This window comes from Staurois parvus, unplaced genomic scaffold (genome assembly GCF_062004578.1).
Source record: "Staurois parvus isolate SC_StPar_1 unplaced genomic scaffold, SC_StPar_1.0 ptg000015l, whole genome shotgun sequence".
NCBI lineage: Eukaryota > Metazoa > Chordata > Amphibia > Anura > Ranidae > Staurois > Staurois parvus.
In genome coordinates this window covers 3,469,120-3,496,856 of record NW_028317811.1, presented here as the reverse complement: position 1 = coordinate 3,496,856, position 27,737 = coordinate 3,469,120, and the positions used below count along the sequence as shown (strand labels likewise).

Below are 27,737 nucleotides of genomic sequence, written 5' to 3'. Positions count from 1 at the left end.
TTTTACCATTTTTGTTTCTACAAACCCTGAGATTTATCAGTAAGTGTGTTCATACCTGTTATGATGGGCCTGCCTAGATTCCCTGGCTTGTAGATCTTAGCAGCATGTAGAAGTCCCCTGATAAGTTCTGAATGTAGGTGGGTTGGTAGAGTTTTTCAATGAGACCTTTTAATTGGTGAGTGAATCATGGGTCAGATCACAATCCTGTTGTTTACAGTAGGTAGCATTTGCCGGTTGTCTCTGGCCCTTTTGTGTGTATTTGTATCCATCACAACCACTGCTCTCCCTTTATCCGCTAGTTTCATGCTGATGGCCTGATTGTTGCGTAAATCGTGTATAGCCCTTCGCCTCAGTGGTGAAAGATTGTATAAAATTTTATTTTGCTAGGTGGATATCAAGGGTGTAACTTGTAGTCTGAAGTTGTTAATATAGATGTCCAATTTGGGGTTACATCCTTGTGGAGATGTGAAGTCATTATTATTTTTGTCTCATTCTATTGTCCTAGAATTGCTATAAATTCTGTGAAAGTTTTCTTTGAACCTTAGTCTACTGAAGAATTCCTCCATATCTTAGGATAACTGTAAATTGTCAAGTTTGGTGGTTGGGCAGAATGAAAGGCCTTTTAAGAGAACCTATTTCTGGTTCAGGAAAGTCTGTGATCTGACAAATTGATTATTCCAAGTTCCTCTGTTTTATCCCCATTTTCAGTAAGGTCATCATGTTCATATGGCATACCTTGGGCTTCTGGATTGGATTCCAGGTCCTTGATAGAAGGAAGAGTAGATGTTGTATTGGTTTTATATTGTATCCAAAGAGTCTGCTCTTCATATAATTTCTGGAGTTTTTTTCTTCTTATTCATGTCATGTTTTTGCAGACACCTTTGTATAACTTCCATTTCATTTTTAATTTTGTTAGTGTTGGTAGGATCCAATTCTGTTAGAGTTTCATCCTTTTACCATACTGTTTGTGTATGAGATTGTTCCTTTCTCTTTCACTTGTATGTTTGCAAAGTCCTTCTGTATAGTCACAGTCTAGTGTATTTGCACAAGGATTTTTAATTTGGAGACCTGGTGGTATGAGATTGCTCTTTTTGCTTCTTGAGAGAAATAAGCTGTCACTGTTGCATGTTCTCGTTAGAGTCCATGAAAAGGAATTATACAGTGAATGCAAAAATCCTATTTTACTATTTTAACATGTAGTATTTGTCCGTGTTTTACTACAGGGACCCATTATATTAACTTACTCAGTAATGCATGCAGAAATAGAGCAGAAAATGTCACACATACACTTTTTCTCTGTGCTCAGGACAAAGGTTTGTGAGGTTTTTTTGTGTGACACCTCAACATAAATGTATTTTCTTTTATATGCAGGCAACTGTCTTTCATTGCAATAAGCCTAGAGATGGGGACAAGGATGGCTGCTTCTACTTTAGGTAAGTAAGGCATGTTCTCATGCAGTAATGTTGGATGGATTAATCAAAATGATTTATTTGGTTGCAAAAGAGGGCAGTTTGCTGAAAGCCTGGAAAAAGGTACATGAATGTGTTTGCAGGTACTAGATTTCAGGTTACATTTGCTCAAAATGATGGCCTTGATTACTGAGAAATATGAATAACAGTGAATCATAGAGGAGGGTCCCTGGTTTGGGACTGTATTTCTACGAGTAGAGTTGATGATTAGTTCAAAATGATGGCCCTCTTGCTGCTAAGGCCCAATTCACACTAGTACAGTGACTGGCATTTTACTGCACTCTGTTGCATGCAGGTGTGTAGAATCCTTTGTTTTCTTGGGGGTCCAAGAATCTTTCCTTTTTCTCTTGCACTAGACATTTCTTCTCCCATAATTGCCAGAAGTATTCCCTTAGTCTGCATTGTTCAACCTTGGATGGAGAAAGAGTAAGAAATAAGCTCACTGCTGTTCACTGACCTCTCTCTTTTCTACAGTCCTAAGAATGATTGGAATTAGGGATGGAATGGGCAGCAGATTCTTAACCAGCCCATATATTCTTTTTTTTTTTGTTCTCTTTCTTTCAACCTCTGGGTTGATGGAGGAAAAAAAAATGACCCCCCCCCCCCCCATCCACACATTTCAGGTTAATGAGGGAATCCTCCCTGCTGAGCTATTAGAATACACTGACCAGCGCTGCCAGCTATAGCCGGCAGTGCTGATCAAGTGGCATACATCTAACAGGGCGGTTGTACAGAAGTCGATTGATAGAAAACTGAGGGTAATTATAGAGAGAAAACCGAGAAAGCCACAAAATGACTTCTCTTTATCCTGTAAATTTAAAGTCTACTCTACATTTCTCCCAGGCTGTATGATTCTCAAGGACAGGGTAAAGTTACATCACAGACAAACATCAAAATAGTAGCACCAACACCTCCTCCTTCACATTTCTAAAGAAGGTTGATCCACTAGCATAGGGTTTCTCAGCCAGGGTTCCATAGAACCCTAAGGTACCTCCAGTGGTTGCTAAAGGTTTCTTGAGCAATGAGCAAATTCTGCCTCTCAGATAATTTCCCACTGACAACCTTTATCTTTTTAGCCATCTGTAAGGGGGTAAATCTTCCCAATGACCGCAAGGGTAAGGAACATTCTTCCCACTGACCATCATCACTAATGCATTCTTTTGTATTGAAAAGATTGAGGAAGACTGCACTAAAGAAAGAACAGGAATTGTTCTGTGCTCCCTGGAAACTTGTAGGGGTTATGTTAGGTGTCTATAGCTGATGTAGGTTTCTGCCTTTAACCACTAGCCTAAAGGGCACTTATACCCCCTTCCTGCCCAGGCCAATTTCCAGTTTTCAGCACTGTCACACTTTGAATGACAATTGCGCAGTCATGCAACACTGTACCCATATGAAATTTTTATCATTTTTTGAGACAGATAGAGCTTTCCTTTGGTGGTATTTAATCACCTCTGGGATTTTTTTTTTTTCTTAAACAAACCAAAAACCACTGAAAATTTTGAAAAAAAACGTTTTTTCTTAGTTTTTGTTATACAATTTTGTAAATAAGTGATTTTGCTCCTTCACTGATGTGCGCTAATGAGGCTGCAGTGATGGGCACTGATAGGCTGGACTGATGGACACTGATGAGGAGGTACTGGTAGGTTGCACTGATGGGCATTGACAGGCATCACTGATGGGCACTGAAAGGCAGCACTGATACATGACACTGATATATGGCACTTTTAGGCAGCACCGACTGGCACTTTTAGGCAGCACTGTCTGGCACTCATAGGCGGCACAGATGCGCACTAATAGGCGACACTGACTGGCACTGATTGGCAGCACTGATAGGTGGCACTGATTGGCATTGATGGGTGGCACTAACTGGCACTGATGAGTGACATTGAAAGGCAGCTCAGATGGGCACTGATATGTGGCATTGATGTGCACTGGTATGCACTAATATGTGGCATTGATGTGGCACTGATGGGCACTGGCACGTGGCACTGATGAGCACTGACTGCTGGCAGTGATGGACACTGACAGGTGGCACTTCTGGGGCCACACTGATCATCAGGGCACACTGATCATCAGTGCCCTGATCATCAGGGCACATGTCCCCTCTGTGGAAAGCTGATTACCGGCTCTGCTCTTCGCTCGAGCTGTCAGCGTGACAGCTCGAGAGGAGAGTAATGCCGATAACCGGCATTTCCGTGTTTACATGTGATCAGCTGTGATTGGACACAGCTGATCACATGACCAAGCCGACATCTTCGGCTCTTTCCGTGATCCGCTGTGTCCGAGGGACACAGCGCACCGGCAATCGCCTCGCTGCGCACTCCCTGAGCCGCGCATGCACGGTGAGAATGGAAGGACGTCATATGACGTCCTCCCAGAACGAGAGAACCACCTTGTGCCCGTCATTGTACTATATGGTGGGCGGAAGGTGGTTAATAGTTGATGCTTGTTTGTTTTTTTGGTTTTGTTTTAGATGATCACAAGGGCACTGCAAGAGATTATCTAGGCTATTGTAATAACTCCCAGTGTTTGCAGGACAGCCTGTTGTGCTGGACTTCTGAAACCATTGTTGCAAACCCTAATAGGGTCAACACTCTCAAGTTGCATACCTTAGCATTGAAGCATGCATTATGTTTTGTTTTGTTTTGTTTTTTAAACTACATATCTATACTATAATATTGCATTCTGGTATGGTTCTTTTTCATTACTTTTCATGATTACAGGGACAAAATGATACCGGAGCGTGTTGAAAAGTATTGCATCCAGTTTATGTATATGACTGAAAAGTCTAATGTACTATACAGTGAACAGGTCTGTAACCTTTTCTTAATCTATTTTTCATAGTTTAGCAAACATTATATTTCCCTTTGCTGTCATTTCATGTAAAAATAAAACCTATTTTTATGGTTTTTTAAGTTCCTAATAGATGTTCTACCAAACTCACCTGTGAAGTTGGTGCCACAGCCTCAGCCTGCTACGCCTACGGTATCCAACATAAAGGCAAAGGAGGGACGCACTCTGATCAAGAATCTGTGGCTCAAAACTGTGGTAATTTTTTTTTTTTTTTTTGATAAATTCTGTATTATGATGGCCATACACACGGCAATAAGTTCACTCTATATAATATTTATTTTGATGAAAAAATGTTATCTTTCAAAAATCAATTTGTGCCAATTGCTCCAGTCAGTTGATAGTTTTCATGAAAGCAAACTGATCAGTCCTGGAAAAGAATCTAATCAAATTCAGCTTAATTATTTTTTTTATTGCTGTTGAACAGTAATTTCAGGAAGGTCAGTACATAGTTACATGGTTAAGCTGAGAAAGACACAAAGCCAACTAGTTCAACCAATTAAAATAAAAAATAGAATAAATAAATAGAAAACCCTCCAAATACATAATCCTATAATGACAGTTGGTCCAGAGGAAGGCAAAAAAAGAACCCTATAAAGCATGATCCTGTTTGCTCCAGGAAAGAAAAAATAGATTTTTTTCCTGATCAGCCAGAAGTCAATCGAACATTCCCTAGATCAACAATCTCTGGTGTTATAAATGTTGATATCGTATGTACTCTCCAGCGCCTCAGGATATGCACAGCCAAAAGGGAAGCCAAGGGTATCAGGACAGCGAAAACCAAAGGAAATGCTTCAGGGGTGCAGCCCTCCTCAGACGGGGAAATCAGCCACTGGATAAAGGGAAAACAGGTGTGCGCCACCTGTTTTCCCTTTATAAATGTTGATAGCCAGTTATATTTTGTCCATTTAGAAATGCATCTTTTTCTATTTTGGAACCTTCTATTGAGCTGGCCAGTGCTAGTTCTTGTGGGAGTCAATTCCACATTTTCACATCTCTTACTGTGAAAAAGCTTTTCCATTAAGGTTAAATTACTTATCTTAATTGTAGCGTACAGGATACAGGCTTGATATTCGTAGACCCTGGGATATAGGCTGGTTCCGTTAGGTGATTAGATACTGGCAAAGCTTTTGAGGACATGCCCCCTGGGTTTCCGCCTGTATCTCTGTTCCACTCGGTGTCAGTGTCCTAAAATAATGTACCTCTTGTCCCTTCTGGAGAAGTCACTCTTAGCTTAACTAGTTTATTATCTTACTTCGGATTCCTCAATCAACTCTTAACTCGTCACTTTACTGTCTTCAACAATATAATTCAACAATAGAATCAGTGCAATTGGATCGGTGCAACCTTGGTAAAACCTTGAGAGCCATACTCTGATCCCACACCAGGTGGATGTCCTGTGTTGTTGCTTCAGGCACTAGTTCCTGCTTGAGCTCTCACCTCAGTACATGATGCAGCATGTGTAATTAGCCAAAGGGTGCTAATACAGGTTCAGGGCTGTGATCCATCCCACAGCAAGAATGGTATACAATACCACAATACTTGATTTATACTGTTTTGTATATCCTGAATAATATGCATTTATAGCCTATCGGTTATACCAGGAAAGTGGGAACGTGTTTGGAACACATTCACCTATACAGCATTAAACTTTTCAAGCTTATTATTAGTATTATTATACAGGATTTATATAGCGCCAGCAGTTTGCTCTGCGCTTTGCAATATAAAGGGAGACATTACAGCAACGATACAGTTCAATATAAGAGGGTTTGGAGGGCCCTACTCCTTGGAGCTTTCAATCTAAGGAGGAACTGGTGATACAAAAGGTAATAACTGTGGGGGATGAACTGATAGGAGGAATGGAAGATTTCATTATTAGCTGAAGGCAGGATAGGCTTCCCTGAAGAGAGAGGTTTTCAGAAATTGCCTGAAAGTGGACAGAGTAGACGATAGTCGGATAGATTGGAGTAGAGAGTTCCAGAGGATGGGGGAGGCTCTGGAGAAGTCCTGAAGATGAGCATGGGAGGAGACGAGAGCTAGAGAGCAGGAGGTCGTGGGAGGAGTGGAAAGGACTGTTTGGGTGATATTTGGAGACAAGATTGGTGATGTAATTTGGGGCAGTTATAAATGGCTTTATATGTTATTGTTAATGTTTTGAATTTTATTCGTTGGGCAATGGGAAGCCAGTGGAGGGATTGGAAGAGATGGATGGCAGATATGGAACGGTTAGTAAGGTGGATGAGTCTGGCAGCAGCATTCATGATAGAATAAAAAGGGGATAGCCTGCAATGAGGTAGGCCAATGAGGAGATAGTTACAATAGTTAAGTCAAGTGAATAAGTTGCTTAATGGCTTCAGAGGTTAAGAACGGGTGTATCTTGGAGATGTTGTGGAGGTGAAGTCTACAAGATTTGGACAGTGATTGGATTTGAGGCTGAAAGGACAGATGGGAGTCTAGGATTAAACCTAGTACTTTGGTATGAGGGCAGGGACTGATGGTTGTATTATTGATTTTGATGGAGAAGTCACGGGAGGGGGCACGGGCTGGAGGGAATAGTATGAGCTCCGTTTTGGAAAGATTTAATTTGACGAAGTGGCATGACATCCATGCTGGTATGTCACTTAGTAGGTTAGTAATGCAAGAGGAGACTGAAGGGACAGGAGATGAGTATAAAGATAGATTTGTGTGTCATCATCATAGAGATGGTACTTAAAGCCATGGGAGTTTATCAATTGACTAAGGGAGGAGGTGTAGATGGAGAAAAGAAGGGATCCAAGGACAGAACCTTAGGCCCCTACAGAAAGAGGAAGTGGAGAGGAGGAGACAGAGTTATAGGCAACGCTGAAAGAGCGCTGCGATAGGTAGGAGGATAACCAGGAGAGAGCAGAGTCTGGGAGGCCAAGAGAGTGGAGTTTTTTGAGGAGGAGGGGATGGTCAACAATATCAAAAGCCGCAGAGAGGTCAAGTAGTAAGAGTATGGAGTAGTGTCCATTGGTTTTAGTAGGGCAGTGGAGTGTAGTGAGCAAAAGCCAGACTAAAGGGTCAAGGTAGGAGCTCAGGTGATTATAGACTAAGTGTTCTAAGAGTTTAGAGGTAAACGGGAGCAGGGAGATGGGTCTTAAGTTGTTCAGGTTGGTGGGGCCAGCGAGGGCTTTTTAAGTATGGGAGTGATCTGTGCATGCTTTAGAGGGGTGGGGAAGGTGCCATTAGAGAGGAAGAGATTGAAGATGTGAGTGAGAGAGCATAGGACAGAAGAAGAGGGTTACCGTAATAGTTGAGAGGGGACAGGATGCAGGGGGCACATGGTGAGACGGACTTCTCAGAAAACGTTTGTTGTGGATAACCCAGTGGAAAAGGGGAAAACATAGGAGGGGAGGAGGGAGAGATTGAAGATGTGAGTGAGGGAGCATAAGACAGAAGAAGAGTAAAATCCTCTCTTATATTAACAGAGGTATAGATTCCAGAAAGAGAGATATAATTGTACCCCTGTACAAATCATTAGTAAGACCTCATCTGGAATATGCCCATGTTGAGGGTTAGGCCCCAAAAAAAATTTTAATTTGGAAACCGTAATGGGTTTCCATGCACATCGTCTGGCAAGGTTTGAATTTGGGTTGGTGGCGATATGTGCATATAAATTGCTTTGATCCACAATCAATGCATACAGATCTTCCATGAAACACAATTCCAAAAAATCAAGGGGAGTAATTAAATTTGCTGTTTCCACCTGAAGTCCGGGTTGGGCAGTGAATGGAGGGAACTACGGGTGCTGCAGAATTTGTGGGCTGCCATTTGGGATTCGCAAGCACATCCAGAAGAATACTAGGGGTTCTACGGGCCGGTGTGCGAATTCTTGGTGGTAGCAGGACAGTACATGTGCTCATCACCACATCAGCTTGTACTGCACTTATGGGACTCGCCACGTCACCAAGTGATACTGCAGTGCTGGTATGTGAAAGACCAGGGTGTACTAGGCCGCTGGTGCTCGCCAGTTCATCAAAAGGTAGAGCGGCACTAGTACTAGCACTCCTGCATATGAGAGTCATCAAAATTTACGAGCAAGTGCTAGCAGAGATCAGATCTGATTCTGCGAACACTGTGGTTTTGTGTGCAATGTATCAAGTGACAGTTACCTACTGACACTGCACTTGCTAGGGGAGAAGTGGGGGGATGGTAAGCGTAGGGGCCAAATGCAGGTGCCGGGGCTGATCCCACTAACACTGTGTTTTTGGGGACACTATACTAATGTGATCGCTGGTATAGTGCTGATCTGATCAAAGATAAAAGGACTCGGCGAGCGCTCACAATATAAACTCATAAAAGCAGCTGTGCACAGTAAAGGAAACCATAAACCTTTCAAGAGACATATATGTAAAATATTTGCAGCGCTAAGTATAATCTGGACAAATGTATGGTAACAATGTTCATAAATGGGTTATTAGTCCACAATACAAGAGCTCAAAGGTGATATATTATTCCCACGGCCGTAGTTTAAGTAAGACTCGGTGAGGGGCAGGGTATGTATAAAATGCGCACTCACCGGACGCGCAAAGAAAATGCGCAATGTATCAACAAAACTTTAAGTATCATTGAACATTAACAATGTCAAAATTTGTGCATTACCTAATATACCCCCCAAATTAGTACAGTGGTACCTTGGTTTACGAATGCCTCGGTTAACGTAGTTTTCGGTTTACGAATAAAAATCCATTGAAAATAATGCCTCGGTTTACGTGTCTTTTACTAATTTTTTTCGCAATACGAAGTGTATGTCGGTGCTGATTTTTAAATGCAATTTCCGGCATTTTTTTTTTCTTCACTATAGCTCACAAGATTAGTTGTCACTTTCCCCGGAGTTACAGGAAACTTTGTTTCTTTTTAGAAACTAAAAGGAAATATTGTTTCTTTTAACTTGGGGAAATAAACCAAAATAAAACTTTCTCTCTTATAGCTGGGAGGAAAGTGACAGCTGAATTTCTGAGCTATAGTGAAGGAAAAAAAAAGCGGTAATTACATTTAAAAACCAACACCATAATAAATTAAAAAACTGTGTGTGGTCCTCCCTCCCATCCATACCAAGCCTTCCGGATCTGGTATGGATTGTGAGGGCAACTCCCACACCAATATTTAAAAAAAAAAAAATGGCGTGGGGGTCCCCCCAAAATCCATATCAGATTTTTATACGAGCATGCAGCCCAGTCAGGTCATGTCACATGGGGTGAGGTCACATGCGTGATGACTTGGGATGGCCCCGCCCCTTACCTATTTAAGGGCATCGTGGTTGACATTGGATCTACTGCTGGGGACATTCTTTTAGTTTTTTCTTTTAATAAAGGACTTGTCAAAGGCCGTGTCCTGTCTTTTTTCACACTACACTTTTTATTTTTTGTGAATGAGTATCAGGACCATGTACCCCATACTCATTCATATAGGGGGGCGGGATCTGGGGGCCCCCTTTTTAAAGAGGGCTTCCAGATTTCGATAAGCCCCCTGCCCGCAGACCCCCACAACCACCGGTCAGGGTTGTGGGGAAAAGGCCCTTGCCCCCATCAATTGCCCTAAAGCACCCCCCCCCAAGTTGAGGGTACGTGGCTTGGTATGGTTCGGGGTAGGGCCCATTCCTGACCTGCCGAGCTGCATGCTTGATAAGGGTCTGGTATGGATTTTTGGGGGGACCCCCACGCCATTTTTTTTTTTTTTTTTTCATTTTGGCGTGGGAGTTCCCCTAAAAATCCATACCAGACCCGAAAGGCTTGGTATGGATAGAAGGGGGGACACCACACCGTTTTTTTAATTGCCGGCAAATTCTTTTACATTCAACTGTCAGTGGGGAACCCCGCTTACAGCTGAAACATTAACACGTTTGTCACTACTAAAATACGGCATGACTTAATAAAATAACTCGTGCCGTATTTTAGTAGCATTTTCTTTTTTCTGACCTCCGGAATGAATTAATTGGTTTTCAATGCATTCCTATGGAAAACGATGTTTCAGTTTACAAATTTTTCGCTATACGAAAAGTCCTGCAGAATGAATTAAACCGAGGTATTACTGTATATAAAATAAAAGTAATAAAGCGACAGTGTTAACCCCACTATAGATATACTCCAGAAATTAATTAATGTAGTATACATTCTTAAACAGGTGTCCCTGTTTATAATGAAAGTCCACTTAGCGTTCTACAAAAGGATGTAATCACATGACTCCATTTAGTGCAATATCTTCTGAAATTCCGTGATGCTATACAGCAGTGGCCTCCAAACTGTGGCCCTTCGCTTGCCTTTATCCGGCCCTTGGGGAACTATTGACACCAAAAATGGGGCATAATTCCTGCTACTGACATGAACAAAGAGGCACTATTTATCCTTCTGACCCATGATGTGGCACTTTTTCCCCAACTGATACCAATGATGAGACACTCTTCATCCCCTAATACCAAAGATGGGACACTGTTTACTCCCACTGATGCAAAGGCAATTTATACTCCCACTGGGCACAGTCTGCCCCTCTAATGTCTGAAGGACAGTAAACTGGCCCTTTGTTTAGAAAGTTTGTAGACCCCTGCTATACAGCTTCACTCACACTTATGGCAATTTGCTCACCACAAAGAATGGACCTCTAAATCATAGAAGGTTTACAGACCCTGGACCCTGGGAACTACCCTATTATCATTTGAACTTAATTCAGATGTCCGTATTCAAATCCTTAGTAGAAATAAAAAGGTTAAACATAGTGTTCACCACTTCCAAATGCAAATATCACATAATAAGTTGGTTAACACATCAAAAACCTTTCTGGACACACCAATTTCCACTGTGAACCTCTCTTTCTATTCGTGGTGTGTTACCCTTGACCGACCCACAGTTATGGTATTACGCTCGATGCACAAAATACATCTAAGTAATTGTAAGTTCTTCATGTTTAAAACAAGAAAAAATATAGAACTCACTGCTCCCCAAATATCAATAACAGAATAAACACACATAGATACTAAATCGACTGTCTCCCCAGGGATATTGTCCTCCATTCACCAGATCTCAATACTGTTCCCCACATAAAACCATAGTAAAGCAGAGACGGGCATAGTGCTCACTGTTTCCCGAAAATATTTATTTAAATGGGTTAAAAACACTTGCATAAAAACTTCCTGCTTGGGTTCTACAGCAAACAGTGCTAAGTGTTTTCTTCTGTCATCCTTCAAAGTACAAGCTTGTTCCCAGCTTTATGCTCTATGCTGACACACCAGCTCCCAGCTAGCGTGATGTCGTCACCCAGGGATAACTCCATCTTATGTGTTACATCCAATTGACTTCATCAGAGGTTGGAGCTTCCCATAGTCTTCAAGCTTAAATAGTGTCACATTGACTTACTAAAAATCGCTCTGCCTAAACATCACGGCCATCTTGCGCAACCCGCGGCAAGCTCTGCCTAAGCATCAAGTACATCATTGCTCAGATTAATTAAATCTCATTGTCACAATTTTGGTCTTTTGTGTTGTCTTTCTAAATTATTAGGATAAGCACAATAATGTGGCCGGTGCCAATTTAAGTGGAAAAGTCATTGCGAGGATAATTTGTTCTGAAGAGGGTGAGAAAGAGATACCACTGTTCGAGTCTAATACTGACACCTTGGAGTTTCCATTTAATAATGGATCTGCTGGCATACCAGTGAGTATACTTTTCTTTTGTATGTCATTATGCAGTAAGTTGTATGCTGCCATATGGTGTGAGATTGTTTCATAAATACAATAAATTTTCTTTTTGGTTATAAATGTGTTGCATAATTTTGGAAAACCAGTGAAACCTAATGAAAGGCATAACCTGCATTACATAGAACATTGAATATTTAGGCTGGGGTGTTCTGTGTTTTTTTCAGTGCGTATCCCACATGCATAGGCATTTTCCTTTCTCACTAAATTGCAGCACACTGATGTGAACCAGCCACACAGAAAATGAGAAATCTACCTGAAATGCATGCCCTTGCATCAGTGAGCAAGATATCTTAATCATACAGTGCAGGACACAGTCTGAATATTGATTGTCCATAGGCTGGAATTTCAGGTTACTGGACGATGGCAAAACTTTGCTGGACACACCCCCTGGGCATACACACACTCTGTGAGAGCACAGTTTTTTCCTACTGTCCTAAGGGGGATAGACCTCTTTTCCCTTATGAGAACTCATTTGCTGTCAGGGATACCACAGGCATCCAGCGAGGGTGATCAGATCAGTGGGCTGCACCTTAAGCACTTGCCCTCTGGAAGATTTACGCCCTTCCTGACCAGGCCATTTTTTGCTATTTGCCTCTCCCCTATTTCAACTGCTAATTGCGTGGTAATGCTGTATTGTACCCAAACAACATTTATTTCCTTTTTCACACAAATAGAGCTTTCTTTTGGTGGTATATGATCACCGCTGGGTTTTTTATTTTTTGTGCTATAAACAAAAAAAGACAACATTTTGAAAAAAAAAAACCAGATATTTTCTCAAAAATATCCAATAAACTCAAAGCTCATCATAAATTTAGGCCAAAATGTATTTTGCTTCATGTCTTTGATAGCAAATAAACCCCAATAAGTGAATTGGTTTGTGTGAAAGATATAGTGTCTAAAAACTATGGTATGGATACTGGCATTTACACAGCTTTTACTTTCTGACTGCCTATCACATTTCTTGAGGTGCTAAAATGCCAGGGCAGTACAAACCGCTCCAAATGACCCCTTTTTGTAAAGTAGACACCCTAAGCTATCTGCTGAGAGGCATGTTGAGTCCATGGAAGATTTATTTTTTTTCCGCAAGTGTTTGGAAAATGCCAAACTTTTATTTTTTTACACAAAGTTGTCATTTAAATGGTATATTGTTCACACATGCCATGGGTATATTTGGAATTACACCCCAAAATACATTCTGCTGTGGGGATATCACATGTGTGAGACTTATTGGCAGCCTAGACTCATACAGGAGCCCGAAATCCAATGACCACCTTGACAGCCTTATGGTGCGTAAATTCCTCATTTCACTTCCTCACTACCTATCACAGTTTCAGAGGCTCTGAAGTTCCGGGATAGCACAACCCCCCTCCCCCCCACAAATGACCCCTTTTTGAAAAGTAAACACCCCAGACTATTTGCTGAGAGGCATGTGGAGTCAATGGAATACTTTATTTTTTTACCACAAGTTTTTGGAAAATGACCAAAACAATTTTTTTTTTTTTACACAGAGTTGTCACTTTAATGATATCTTGCTCACACATACCATGGTTATATGTGGAATTACACCCCAAAATACATTCCGCTACTTCTACAGAGTATAGGGATACCACATGTGTGAGACTTTTTGGGAGCCTAGCCACATACAAGAGTCTAAAATCTAGTGACCCCTTTGAAAGCCTGAAGGTGCGTAACTTCCTCTTTCACTTCCTCATTACCTATCACAGTTTCAGAGGCCCTGAAATGCCAGGAGTACACCCCCCCTCCACCCAATTGACTCCTTTTTGGAAAGTAGGCACCCCACGGAGTTTAATAAGAGGCATGGTGAGCATTTTGCAGATATAATCTTTTTGCGTAAGGTTTGGAAAAATAAAAAAAGAAAAATGTTTTTGTTTTCTTTCTTTATTTTCCAAAAATTTGTGGCAACAAACCAGATCTGCAAAATACTCACCATGACTCTTTGGGGTGTAATTCCATATATACCCATGGCATGTGTGAGCAATATATCATTTAAGTGACAACTTTGTTTAAAAAAAAAAAAAAAAAAAACATTTGTCGTTTTCCAAAAACTTGTGGTAAAAAATAAATTCTATTGACTCAACATGCCTCCCAGCAAATTTTTTGGGGTGTCTACTTTCCACAAAAGGGGTCATTTGGGGAGGAGGGGGGGGGCACTACACAGGAGATCTATTCCTAGAATTACTGCCCTCAATCTGTTGTTCTCGGCAATATCTCACATGCATGGTGCAACCACTGTTTACATACTGACACGGGGCCAAGACTTGTGTATGCCATTGCGCGTGCGCAGGGGGGACGAGGGTGCTTTTTTTGTTTTTTGGGGGTTTTTTTTATTTTGATCTTTGAAATTATTTTTACATTGTCCCTCTCATTTTTTTTTTTTTATCACTTTTATTCTTATCACAAGGAATGTAAATATCCCTTGTGATAGCAATAGGCAGTAACGGGTATTCTTTTCTGAGAAATATGGGGTCTCTTAGACTCTAGATATCTACTCTGCCCTTCAATCATCTGATCTCACTGAGATCGGTGTGATCAGATGCTTTCCCAATTTAAAAATGGCGCTGTTTATATCCAGCAAAACCGAAGTGATGAAATGCTCGTAGCTTCTGGTTTCTTAGACCATAAAGGTGATTGGCCCCATTCCGGTTTCCATTCAGCTCTATGGCCAGCTGGTGGAAATGCCGGCTGCATTCTCAGGTTCCCCTATGGCACGTGACTTCCAGAGAAAGTCGTGGAAGGCAGCGTGAGAGGGAGATCACCTCCCACTGCTTTTAAAAGCTCTCCTGCAGCTAATTAGCCAATAGGATTGCTTTCACATGAAAGCCGATCGCTGGCTGAAAAAAAAACGATACCAGGATGATGCCTGCAGCTGTAGGCATCATCCTGGTATAACCATTCAAAGTCCAGTATGTCACTGGTCCTTGTTGGGCATCTAGTTTTTTTTTCTATTGTTTTGGGGGTTTTTTTATTCAGCCTGTGGGCTGAATGAAAAAAAAAGAGAAGAAATCTCTGCCAGAAAAAGTGTGTGTTATGCGCACCGCTAGAATATACCACCCTTCATCCACCCACTTCTAATGGTGGGCATAAGAGCTGTGACATGAATGGGAAAAAAAAGAAACTTACAGATTCCTCTATTCACATCGATGTGTATGAAGAAATCTCTGCCAAAAAAAGAATTTTAAAAATATATGCCAAAGCATAGGGGCGATCCACCCACTGACCACCCCAGGCCCCCATGCTTGGGCAAGTATGTTCTATTTTTTTTATGCAAAAATCTCATCCGATAGTGCTGCACACACTTACATATATTCTGAGAGCAAGACCCTTTTGCTGTCAGAATAAACAGATCGGTGCTGCAGCTGAATGGTATTCGTGCAAAGAAAACAGCAATGATTAACAATAAAACAGTAACTCAATAAAACAACTTTTTTATTGAAATCTGTGCCAAAAATTTGGTAAAATATGTATGCCAAAGCATAGGGGCAATCCACCCCAGGCCCCCATGATTGGACATTTCATGTTCTTTTTTTTATATTGCGGATGAAAAATATCATCCAACAGTGCTGCACACACTTACGTATATTCTGAGAGTAAGACTCTGTTGCTGTCAGAATAAACAGATCGAAGCTGTAGTTGAATGGCATTCTTGCAAAGAAATCAGCAATGGTTGACATTAAAACAGTAACTCAATAAAACAACAACTATTTTTGTTTTGTTTTTTATTATTATATTTTTACTTTATTTTGTATGTTTTTTTTTACTTTTTTTTTTATATATTTTTTACAGTATGTATTAAAAATGTGCATAAAATAAATACCCATATATCAGAAGCACTGAAACACAGCCAAGCTGTTACATGTAAACAGACATGTATCCTAAAAAGGCAATGTATGTGGCTGCTAGCTCATTCTTGGAGACTTGGCAGGAGTCCAAAATGGATGATGGGCGGCTCTGGAACACACGGCGACGAGAGCATAGAAGAATAAATTGCCTGTGTTTTGAGAGGGTTACTGTAAAAGATTGTGGATCTCAAGATCCTCATTCTAGCCTTTGGGGTAATACACTTATGCCCAGGTAAGGGATATGTCTTGGGCCCTGCCCTGTGATCCCTTAGGTTTTAGTTTCTAGTTCCAGCTACATTCTTCTCTCTAAACCCCATAAACTCATTTGGGGACATACTTCTCATATATGGTTGAGCACTAACTCCTTATCCATTTTTGAAAATTATTTATTCATGGTTTTTTTTTTGTTTTTTGGTTTTTTTTTTAGACAAGTGTACAATTTACTGCACTTTACAGCACAACAATTTTTAATATTAATAGTACTATTTCTATCCTAAAAGAATTTAAAAAAACAATCACCCCTATTACTATATTGCTAGCTTTTTCCACTTTGTTGAGTATCCAGTTGTGTGCGTGTGTTTTTGAATGCTTTTTTCCACCTAAAAATAAAGATAAAAATAAAACTAGAATTGAAGTAAAAATTTATTTTTTTTCCAATTTATAACATATATATACACACACAATAATTATTTGATCCCCTGCAGATTTTGTAAGTTTGCCTACTTGCAAAGAAATGAAGGGTTTGTAATGTTTATCATTGGTGTATTTTAAATGATAGAGACAGAATATCAACCAAAACTGCAGATAAAATACATGATACAACGTTATACATTAAGTTGCAGTTCAGGGAGTAAATGAAGCATTTGATCCCCTACCAACCAACAATAATTCTGGCTCCCACAGACTGGCTTTGTTCACATGTGGTACACAAATTAGTCCTGTCAATTTAAGAAGGTGCTCCTAACAACAGCTCGTTATGTGTATAAAAGACACCTGTCCACAGAATCTCTTTCTTCCAGTCAAACCTCACCACCATGGGCAAGACCAAAGAGCTGTCAAAGTGCATCAGAGACACGATTGTAGACCTACACAAGGCTGGAATGGGCTACAAGACCGTCCGCATGAAGCTTGGTGACAAGACAACTGTTGGATCGATTATTCACAAATGGAAGAAACACAAAATAACCATCAATCGCCCTCGGTCAAGAGCTCCATGCAGGATTTCGCCTCATGGGGCAAGGATGATCATGAGAAAAGTGAGCTATCAGCCCAGAACTACACGGGAGGAGCTTGTGAATCATCTCAAGGCAGTTGGGACTACAGTCACCAAACAAACCATTGGTAACACAATATGCCACTATAGATTGAAATCCTACAGCACCCACAAGGTCCCCCTCCTCAAGAAGGTACATATACAGGCCCATCTGAAGTTTGCCAATGAACATCTAAATGATTCCGAGAAGGATTGAGAAAAAGGGTTGAGGTCAAATGAGATGAAAATTGAGCACTTTGGCATTAACTCAACTCCCTGTGTTTGTAGGAAGAAAAATGCTGACTATGACCATAAGAACACCATCCCCACAGTCAAGCAGAGAGGTGGAAACATTATGCTTTGGGGCTGTTTCTCTGCTAAAGGTACAGGCTGACTTTGCTGCATTGAGGGGCCAAATATTGTAAAATCTTGGATGAGAACTTTCTTTCCTCAACCAGAATACTAAAGATGGGTCGTGGATGGATTTTCCAGCATGACAATGACCCAAAGCATACCACCAAGGCAACAAAGGAGTTGCTCAAGAAGAAGCACATTCAGGTCAAGAAGTGCTTTGTCAGTTTCCAGACTTCAGTCCTATAGAAAATTTATGGAGGGAGCTGAAACAGAGTTGCCAAGCAACAGCCAAGAAACCTTAAGGATTTAGAGAAGATCTGTAAAGAAGAGTGGACCAAAATCCCTCCTGAGATGTGTGCAAACCTGCTAACCATCTACAAGAAACGTCTTACCTCTGTGCTTGCCAACAGGGGTTTCTCCACCAAGTACGAAGTCATGTTTTGCTTGGAGATCAAAAAATGTATTTTACTCACTGAACTGCAACTCAATTTATTATATTTGTATCGGGGTTTTTTTCAGGATTTTTGGTTGATATTCTGTCTATCATTTAAAATACACCTTTGATACAAAGAAATTAATGGTCTATAATTTTTTTTAAGTGAGCACATTTACAAAATCTACAGGAGATAAATAATTATTTTCCCCACTGTATGTATATACACTATATTGCCAAAGGTATTGGGACACCAGCCTTAATACGCACATAAACTTTAATGGCATTCCAGTCTAGTACGCAGGGTTCAATATTGAGTTCGCCCACCCTTTGCAACAGCTTCAACTCTTCTAGGAAAGTTGTCCACAAGGTTTAGGAATGTGTCTATGGGAATGTTTGACCATTTTTTCAGAAGCGCATTTGTGAGGTTACGCACAGATGTCGGACAAGAAGGCCCGGTTTGTAGTCTCCGCTCTAAACTGTCCATGTCTTTATAGACCTTGCTTTTTGCACTGGTGCGCAGTCATGTTGGAACAGGAAAGGGCCATCCCCAAACTGTTCCCATAAAGTTGGGAGCATGAAATTGTCCAAAATGTCTTGGTACGCTGATGTCTTAAGAGTTCCCTTCAAGGGAACTAAGAGACCAAGTCCAACCCCTGATAAACAACCCCACACCATAATCCCCCCTCCACCAAACTTTACACTTGGCAGAATGCAGTCAGGCATCTCCTGACGACCACCAAACCCAGACATGTCCATCAGATTGCCAGACAGAGAAGCGTGATTCGTCACTCCAGAGAACGTCTCCACTGCTCTAGTGTCCAGTGGCGGCGTGTTTTACACCTCTGCATCTGACGCTTTGCATTGCACTTGGTGATGTAAATCCTGGATGCAGCTGCTCCGCCATGGAAACCCATTCCATGAAGCTCTCTACGAACTGTTGTGCTAATTTTAAAGGCACACAAAGTTTGTAGGTATTTAACTATTGGCTCTGCAGAAAGTTGGCTATTCTGCGCACTGTACGGTTCAGCATGCGCTGACCCTGCTCTGTCATTTTACGTGGCCTACCACTTCGTGGCTTAGTTGCTGTTGTTTCTAGTTGCTTCCACTTTGTTATAATACCACTAACAGTTGACCATGGAGTATTTAGTAGCAAGGAAATTTTCACGGATGGACTTATTGCACAGGGAGCAACCAAGTACCACGCTTGAATACACTGAGCTCCTGAGAGCGACCCATTTTTTCACAAACGTTTGTAAAAGCAGTCTGCATGCCTAAGTGCTTGATTCTATACACCTGTGGCCATCAAGGTGTTTGGAACACCGGAATCCAATGATTTGGAGGGGTGTCCCAATACTTTTGTCAATATAGTGTGTGTGTGTGTGTGTGTACAGTGGGGCAAAAAAGTATTTAGTCACCCACCAATTGTGCAAGTTCTCCCACATAAAAAGATGAGAGAGGCCTGTAATTGGCATCATAGGTAGACCTCAACTATGAGAGACAAAATGAGAAAAAAAATCCAGACAATCACATTGGCTGATTTGGAAAGAATTTATTTGCAAATTATGGTGGAAAATAAGTATTTGGTCAATATCAAAAGTTCATCTCAATACTTTGTTATATATCCTTTGTTGGCAATGACAGAGGTCAAACGTTTCCTGTAAGTCTTCACAAGGTTGGCACACACTGTTGCTGGTATATTGGCCCATTCCTCCATGCAGATCTCCTCTAGATCAGTGATGTTTTGGGGCTGTCGCTGGGCAACACGGACTTTCAACCCCCTCCAAAGGTTTTCTATGGGGTTGAGATCTGGAGACTGGCTAGGCCACTCCAGGACCTTGAAATGCTTCTCACGAAGCCACTCCTTCGTTGCCCGGGCGGTATATTTGGGATCATTGTCATGTTGGAAGACCCAGCCACGTTTCACCCTCAATGCCCTTGCTGATGGAAGGAGGTTTGCACTCAAAATCTCACGATACATGGCCCCATTCATTCTGTCCTGTACATGGATCAGTCGTCCTGGTCCCTTTGCGGAGAAACAGTCCCAAAGCATGATGTTGCCACCCCCATGCTTCACAGTAGGTATGGTGTTCTTTGGATGCAACTCGGCATTCTCTCTCCTCCAAACACGACGAGTTGTGTTTCTACCAAACAGTTCTATTTTGGTTTCGACTGACCATATGACATTCTCCCAATCCTCTTCTGGATCATCCAAATGCTCTCTAGCAAACTTCAGACGGGCCTGGACATGTACTGGCTTAAGCAGGTGGACACGTCTGGCACTGCAGGATCTGAGTCCCTGGCGGCGTAGGGTTACTGATGGTAGCCTTTGTTACGTTGGTCCCAGCTCTCTGCAGGTCATTCACTAGGTCCCCCCGTGTGGTCCTGGGATTTTTGCTCACCATTCTTGTGATCATTTTGACCCCACGGGGTGAGATCTTGCATGGAGCCCCAGATCGAGGGAGATTATCAGTGGTCTTGTATGTCTTCCATTTTCTAATTATTGCTACCACAGTTGATTTGTTCACACCAAGCTGCTTGCCTATAGCAGATTGTCTTCCCAGCCTGGTGCAGGTCTACAATTTTGTTTCTGGTGTCCTTCAACAGCTCTTTGGTCTTCACTATAGTGGAGTTTGGAGTGTGACTGTTTGAGGTTGTGGACAGGTGTCTTTTATACTGATAACAAGTTCAAACAGGTGCCATTGATACAGGTAATGAGTGCAGGACAGAGGAGGCTCTTAAAGAAGAAGGTACAGCTCTGTGAGAGCTAGAAATCTTGCTTGTTTGTAGGTGACCAAATACTTATTTTCCACCATAATTTGCAAATAAATTCTTTCCAAATCAGCCAATGTGATTGTCTGGATTTTTTTTTTCTCATTTTGTCTCTCATAGTTGAGGTCTACCTATGATGCCAATTACAGGCCTCTCTCATCTTTTTAAGTGGGAGAACTTGCACAATTGGTGGCTGACTAAATACTTTTTTGCCCCACTGTATATGTGCTTGTATGTGTGTGTGTGTGTGTGTGTGTGTGTGTGTGTATCACACACACACACACAGTGCCTTGAAAAAAATTTGATACCCCTTAAAATTTTCCACACTTTGTCATGTTACAACCAAAAACATGTATTTAATTGGCATTTTATGCGATAGACCAACACAAAGTGGCACATAATTGTGAAGTTGAAAGAAAATGTTAAATGGTTTTCAAAAGTTTTTACAAACAAATATCTGAAAAGTGTGGCATGCATTTGTATTCAGCCCCCCTGAGTCAATACTTTGTAGAACCACCTTTCACTGCAATTACAGCTGCAAGTCTTTTGGAGTATGTCTCTACCAGCTTTGCACATCTAGAGAGTGACATTTTTGCCCATTCTTCTTTGAAAAACAGGTCAAGCTCTGTCAGATTGGACGGAGAGTGTCTTTGAATAGCAATTTTCAAGTCCTGATAATAACAATGAAAACTCTGCACCACAGGCAAAACCAAAAAAACAATAGAAACCAAAAATAAAGAAACACAAATGAGTGTGATTGTGGGTGCTGCAGTCTTCAAAATGTGACTGACTTCCACATTAGTGACCCTTATAAATGTGAATCAAAATTACTTAACAATTTTCCACATGTTTTGCTGAAGACGTCCAATTACAGACAAAACTAGCTGAAGCAGTGTTCCCCAGCTTATGCATCCCATCCTATCCCTGGAATGCAAGCCAGCTTCTGATTTTGGGGCGGTGGCAGCCATCTCAACAAGCGCTGTATGTACCTGGTGCCGATCCCTGGGCACAGATACGTGTGAGTGCGGTGTAATGGTTAGGGTTTTATGATTGAATAAAGTCAGCTGCTTTGCTCACTTAATCTTCCCTGATACTGTTTTTAGAGTGGTCGTGTATTGCATGGAAATAAATTGCATTCCCGCTACATGTGAATGGTCAAGTTGGTGACAAGACACACAGTGGGTCCAATCAAAATAAGTGCAGTGAGACCTATCTAGTAATAGAAGGTCCATCCATTGTGATGAGTGCAAATCCATGTGGGTTCACCTGGAAGTGATCACTTGTGTTTTCTGTTACTAATGGCAGCAGCACCTGTTCACCTCTGTTGCCTTTCATGTAAATATTATTTTAATAGGACTTATTGATACATTGCACATTATTTGTATTTTCTTGTGTTGTCCATTTATATAATTTTTTTTTCTATTTTTTGCATTTTCACATGTGGCAAATGAAGTCATTTTGATTCATATTTTTGACAGCGCAGTCTATATACACATTTATAATTTTCAAGTCTTGCCACAGATTCTCAATTGGATTTAGATCTGGACTTTGACTGGGCCATTCTAACACATGAATATGCTTTGAACTAAACCATTGCATTGTAGCTCTGGCTGTATGTTCACGGTCGTCCTGCTGGAAGGTGAACCTTCGCCCCAGTCTCAAGTCTTTTGCAGATTCTAACAGGCTTTCTTCTAAGATTGCTCTGTATTTGGCTCTATCCATCTTTCCATCAACTCTGACCAGCTCCCCTTTCACTGCTGAAGAAAAGCATCTCCACAACATGATGCTGCCACCACTGTGTTTCATGGTGGGGGTGGTGTGTTCAGGATGATGTGCACTGTTAGTTTTCTACCACACATAGCACTTTGCTTTTAGGCCAAAAAGTTCAATTTCGGTCTCATCTGACCAGAGCACCTTCTTCCACATGTTTGCTGTGTCCCTCATATGGCTTCTCGCAAACTGTAAACGGGACTTCTTATGGCTTTCTTTCAACAATGGCTTTATTCTTGCCACTCTTCCATAAAGGCCAGATTTGTGGAGTGCACAACTAATAGTTGTCCTGTGGACAGATTCTCCCACCTGAGCTGTGAATCTCTGCAGCTCCTCCAGACTTACCATGGGCCTCTTGGCTGCTTCTCTTCTTGCCCTTCTAATGCTCTTCTTGCCCGGCCTTTCAGTTTAGGTGGACGGCCATGTCTTGGTAGGTTTGCAGTTGTGCCATACTCTTTCCATTTTCCGACGGTCGATTGAGCAGTTCTCCGTGAGATGCTCAAAGCTTGGGATTTTTTATACCTAACCCTTTAAGCTTATCCACAACTTTATCCCTGATCTGTCTAGTGTGTTCATTGTCCTTCATGATGCTGTTTGTTCATTTATTTTCTCTAACAAACCTCTGAGGGCTTCACAGACCAGCTGTATTTATACTGAGATCAAATTACACACAGGTGGACTCTATTTACTAATTAGGTGACTTCTGAAGGCAATTGTTTCCACCAGATTTTAATTAGGGGTATCAGACTAAAGGGGGCTGAATACAAATGCACACCACACTTTTCAGATATTTATTTGTTAAATATTTTGAAAAACATGTATCATTTTCCTTCCACTTCACAATTATGTGGCACATTGTTGTAGTCTATCACATAAAATCCCAATAAAACATTAAAATTTTACGTTTTTGAGTGTAACATGACAAAATGCGTTATGATTGTAACATGACAAAATGCGTTATAAATACTTTTTCAAGGCAGTGTGTACGTGTATACCTTTATTTATTTATTTATATATATATATATATATATATATATATATATATATATATATATATATACATACCCATACACTATGTTTCCAAAAGTATTGCGACACCTCCAAACTTCATGTGGCCTTCAGATTAGCACAACAGCAGTGTGTACAGAGCTTCATTAAATGGGTTTCCATGGATGAGCAGCTGCATCCAAGCCTTGCATCACCAAGTGCAATGCAAAGCGTCAGATGTAGGGGTGTAAAGCACGCTGCCACTGGACTCTAGAACAGTAGAGACGTGTTTTCTGGAATGACAAATTACGCTTCTCTGTCTGCCAATTTGATGGACTTGTCTGGGTTTGGCAGTTGCCAGGAGGATGGTACTTGCCTGACTGCATTGTGCCAAGTGTAAAGTTTGGTGGAGGGGGGATTATGGTGTGGGAGTTTTTTTCAGGGGTTGGGCTTGGCCCCTTAGTTCTAACTTTATGGGAATAGTTTGGGGATGGCCCTTTCCTGTTCCAACATGACTGCTCACTAGTGCACAATGCAAGGTCCATAAAGACATGGACATTTTGGGTGGAGGAACTTGACTGGCTTGCACAGAGTACTGACCTCAACCCTATAGAACACTTGTGGGATGAATTAGAGCGGGAACTGAGAGCCAGGCCTTCTTGTCCAACATCAGTGCCTGACCTCTCAAATGTGCTTCTGAAAGAATGGTCAAACATTCCCATAGACATACTCCTAAACCTTGTGGACTTCCTTCCCAGAATCTATTTTGCAAAGAAGAATGGGCAAACATTTCACTGTCTAGATATGCAAAGGTGGTAGAGACATCCCCAAAAAACTTGCAGCTGTAATTGCAGCAAAAGGTGGTTCTTCAAAGTATTGACTCAGGGGGGCTGAATACAAATGCACACCAGTTTTCAGATATTTATTTGTAAAAAAAATGAAAAAAAACATTTATCATTTTCCTTCCACTTCACAATTATGTGCTGCATTGTGTATGTATGTATATATAAATCTCATTTTATAAACTAATGATCGTTTACAGTTGTGCAACTATGGTGTAAAATAGTAATGTGTGTGTGTGTGTGTGTATATATATATATATATATATATATATATATATATATATATATATATATATATACACACACACACACACACACATTACTATTTTCACACCATAGTTGCATAACTGTAAACGATCATTAGTTTATAAAACGAGATTTATTATATATTTATCATACATTATGTATTTATTATGTTTAGTATATGGTTTTCTTATTTAAATTTTAAGTAGCAATGAATCACTACTTTTATTAGTATTATTATTGTTCATATTTATGACTTTTATTATGTATATATTGACACTGGGTCTATAGGGCCCTCCAGGAAGCGCTTAACACATATACACACGTGTATTTATTAGTTTTTTCCTCTCACGCAATATTAGTTACCCATTCATTCAGAGAATCACCATGCATAACTACTTGGGGCCAACGTATTATCAATAATATTTACAAATAATTATTTGTAATATTATCACCAAGCCTCATAATGTAAGCAGCGGACTGGCGGCCACAGGAGCGCACAGTGTCTTGGGCGGTTGGTCCATTGTTTTCTTTTTGACCTTGCTGTTTTGTAATTTTTCTGTTTGTGTGCATTGCTAGCATTTTGGTCGGTCTATGTTCTTTGTTTTCTGCGTTCCGGAGACACCAGTTAAGATGCACTTGCCGCCAAACCGGTAGTGAGGTCTATTGAAGGAGACAGTAGCCGGAACGCACAGCAGAGCCAACAGTAGGTACAGCTGAGCCGCACTTCCAGCTCTCACCAGCGTGTGTTCAAGATCCAGCTGTCACCCATTCTGGACTCCTGCCAAGTCTCCAAGAATGAGCTGCTGGCCAAATGCATTGTCTTTTTAGGATACATGTTTGTGTACATGTGACAGCTAGGCTGTGTTTCAGAGCTTCTGATATATGGGTACGATTTTTATGCACATTTTTAATACATACTGTACACCATATGTATATACATATCCTATATCATACATATTCATCTATCAAGTTTTATGCCTTGTGTTTTTTATGGTACTAGATGTGGATTCTGAGGTGACATATCTTTTGTTGACAGCACCAGTCTGAGAGTGCGGGATTGTATAGATGGTTGAGATGAGATATGTATGTTACATGTTTTATATACCCTCCGATGAATGGGAGAGGCCCTGGGGAGTGATCATATGACCCTATTCAGTTATTTAAATGCTAGTTATGCAGCATCCAAAATTGGCTCTGATGAAGAGGGGATCGCCCCTCAAAACGTGTCAGTATTTTGAAAGTTCGATACTCATTTGCGATTTGTCCAGGAGACCAGACGTTCACTTGTGGAGTTTGATATGCCTTATCACTGATGTTGTTTGTGGGTATATATATGTTCTTTTAAAATCACCACAAAGGTAATGCGCTAGGCTGGTGCTTCTTCTTTCTCTTGTTTTTGTAGGCCGTCCCGATAGCATGGGGTCTTGCTCCCAAGGTTATATGACATTGCATAGATGCACTTCTTTACTTTTTTTTTCATTTAGAAGATAGTGCGGAGCAGACTGAAGAGTTTATTGCAGAACCTGAAGTAAAAATAACTAGTGAAGCATATGGTTTCTCATAAGGGAAAAGAGGTCCATCCCCTTAGAACAGTAGGAAAAACTGTGCTTTCACAGAGTGTGTATGTGCTGAATTTTTTGTTTGTTAGTATATGTTTACTCTTTTACCATTAATAAGATCACCACAAAGGTAATGCACTAAGCTGGTGTACCCTCTGTCTCATTTTTGCAGTTCCTATTATGGGTTTCCCTGGCCTGCTAAGAGAGCTGCAAAGCCGGTGCCATTATTGGATCAGTCCAAGAGTACATATTGTCTGTCTGCCAGTACATTTCTATCAAGTGCAGGGAATTGTTTAAATAGGGACGCTTTGTAATGTTGCTTTAGGCACTCGTATTGGCATTTGTAGAGCAACATCTAGTTAGCCACAGGGTGCAATACAGGTCCAGGGCTATAGTACATCCCTATAGAAACCAGACCTTTGCCTAGAATACTTAAGCTGCATGTGCACGCTTAGTATAAAAAAGGAAGGATTCCCTCATTCACACAAATGAAGTGAATGGTATAATCCTCCATGCTGTGCTATTGTATTCTGACGGCAGAGATACCTCTGCCGTCAGAATACACTGATCAATCCTGCAGCTACTAATCAAGTGAAAGTTTTCCACAGTCCCATTCTGGAGACACACAGATAAAAATGTATTTCTTCTGAACCAGCTGAATTTTGATCTGCGTGTACCAATCTTTAAACCTCATTCTGACCAAAGCCCAGGCCAATGTCTCTCTAACATCCCATGCTTGGCACTTAAGATGAAAGAGACATCCTTCAGTGAGATTCTCTGAGAGTTCTGGGTCTTTTTGGTAACCTAATTCAAGGCCTTTCCAATGCATCATTTTGTTGACCTAGAACAAGCATGCTCACTTCTTTTGGCCTCTCTATGCATCTTTGCAGCCAAGCAAGGAAATCCCTAGGTTGATGGATTGACAATCCAGTCTTGACAATTGGGAAGTTTTTTCTACCACACCCATGGAAGGTGATAACAACATATGTCAGTTTCTCAGGCTAGGAGAGAATGTTCTAATCTCTCACAGTTCAGGGAACATGGTCAACCAAAGAATCCTGGCTCCATATCAACATCCTGGAGCTTAGAGTAATTAAACTAGCTCTGTATCACTGCAACCCCCCTCTTAAGGTCACCTTATCAGGGTACAATCAGACAATGCCACAGCTGTGGCCTATATCAAACACCAAGGGTACCATGAGTCAAGCAGCCTTAAAATAAGTAAGTTTGTTCATCTCATGGGTGGAGAGAAAGACTGTCCAGCCCTCTCTGCTGTTGACATCCCAGGAGTGGACAATTGGAAGGTAGATTACCTCACCAGTCACCGCTTGAACCATAGGGAATGGGTCCTTCATCCTGACATCTTTAACCTTCTACAAAACATGACCCCTGTTTGTTGCTAGGACCAAGGATCCTGTAGCACTGGCTGTTAGGATGCCCTGGGCCCCATTCCAGTTCATTTATGTCTTTCCTGCAGTGTGAATTCTGCCCTAATTGCTCCGGAAAATAGAGCAAGGTAAAGAAAAATAAAGTGACCCATTGCTCCACACTCACCCAGGAGTACATGGAAATACTCAAACTTCTAGGAGATGAACTCTGGCTTTTTTCAAACAGGCCAGACCTTTTATCTCA

The 27,737-nt window shown here is 41.1% G+C and overlaps 1 protein-coding gene across 1 annotated transcript in view; it reads left to right on the top strand.

Moving 5' to 3' along the window:
- The window catches only part of SMCHD1 (structural maintenance of chromosomes flexible hinge domain containing 1), a 408,526-nt gene that overhangs the window by 230,934 nt on the left and 149,855 nt on the right, over positions 1–27,737 (top strand). Inside the window, exons 34-37 of the mRNA XM_089678219.1 lie at positions 1,372–1,433; positions 4,193–4,280; positions 4,386–4,517; positions 11,834–11,986. Coding sequence (XP_089534345.1) covers positions 1,372–1,433; positions 4,193–4,280; positions 4,386–4,517; positions 11,834–11,986 — 435 coding nt within the window. The remainder of the gene's footprint in view (positions 1–1,371; positions 1,434–4,192; positions 4,281–4,385; positions 4,518–11,833; positions 11,987–27,737) is intronic.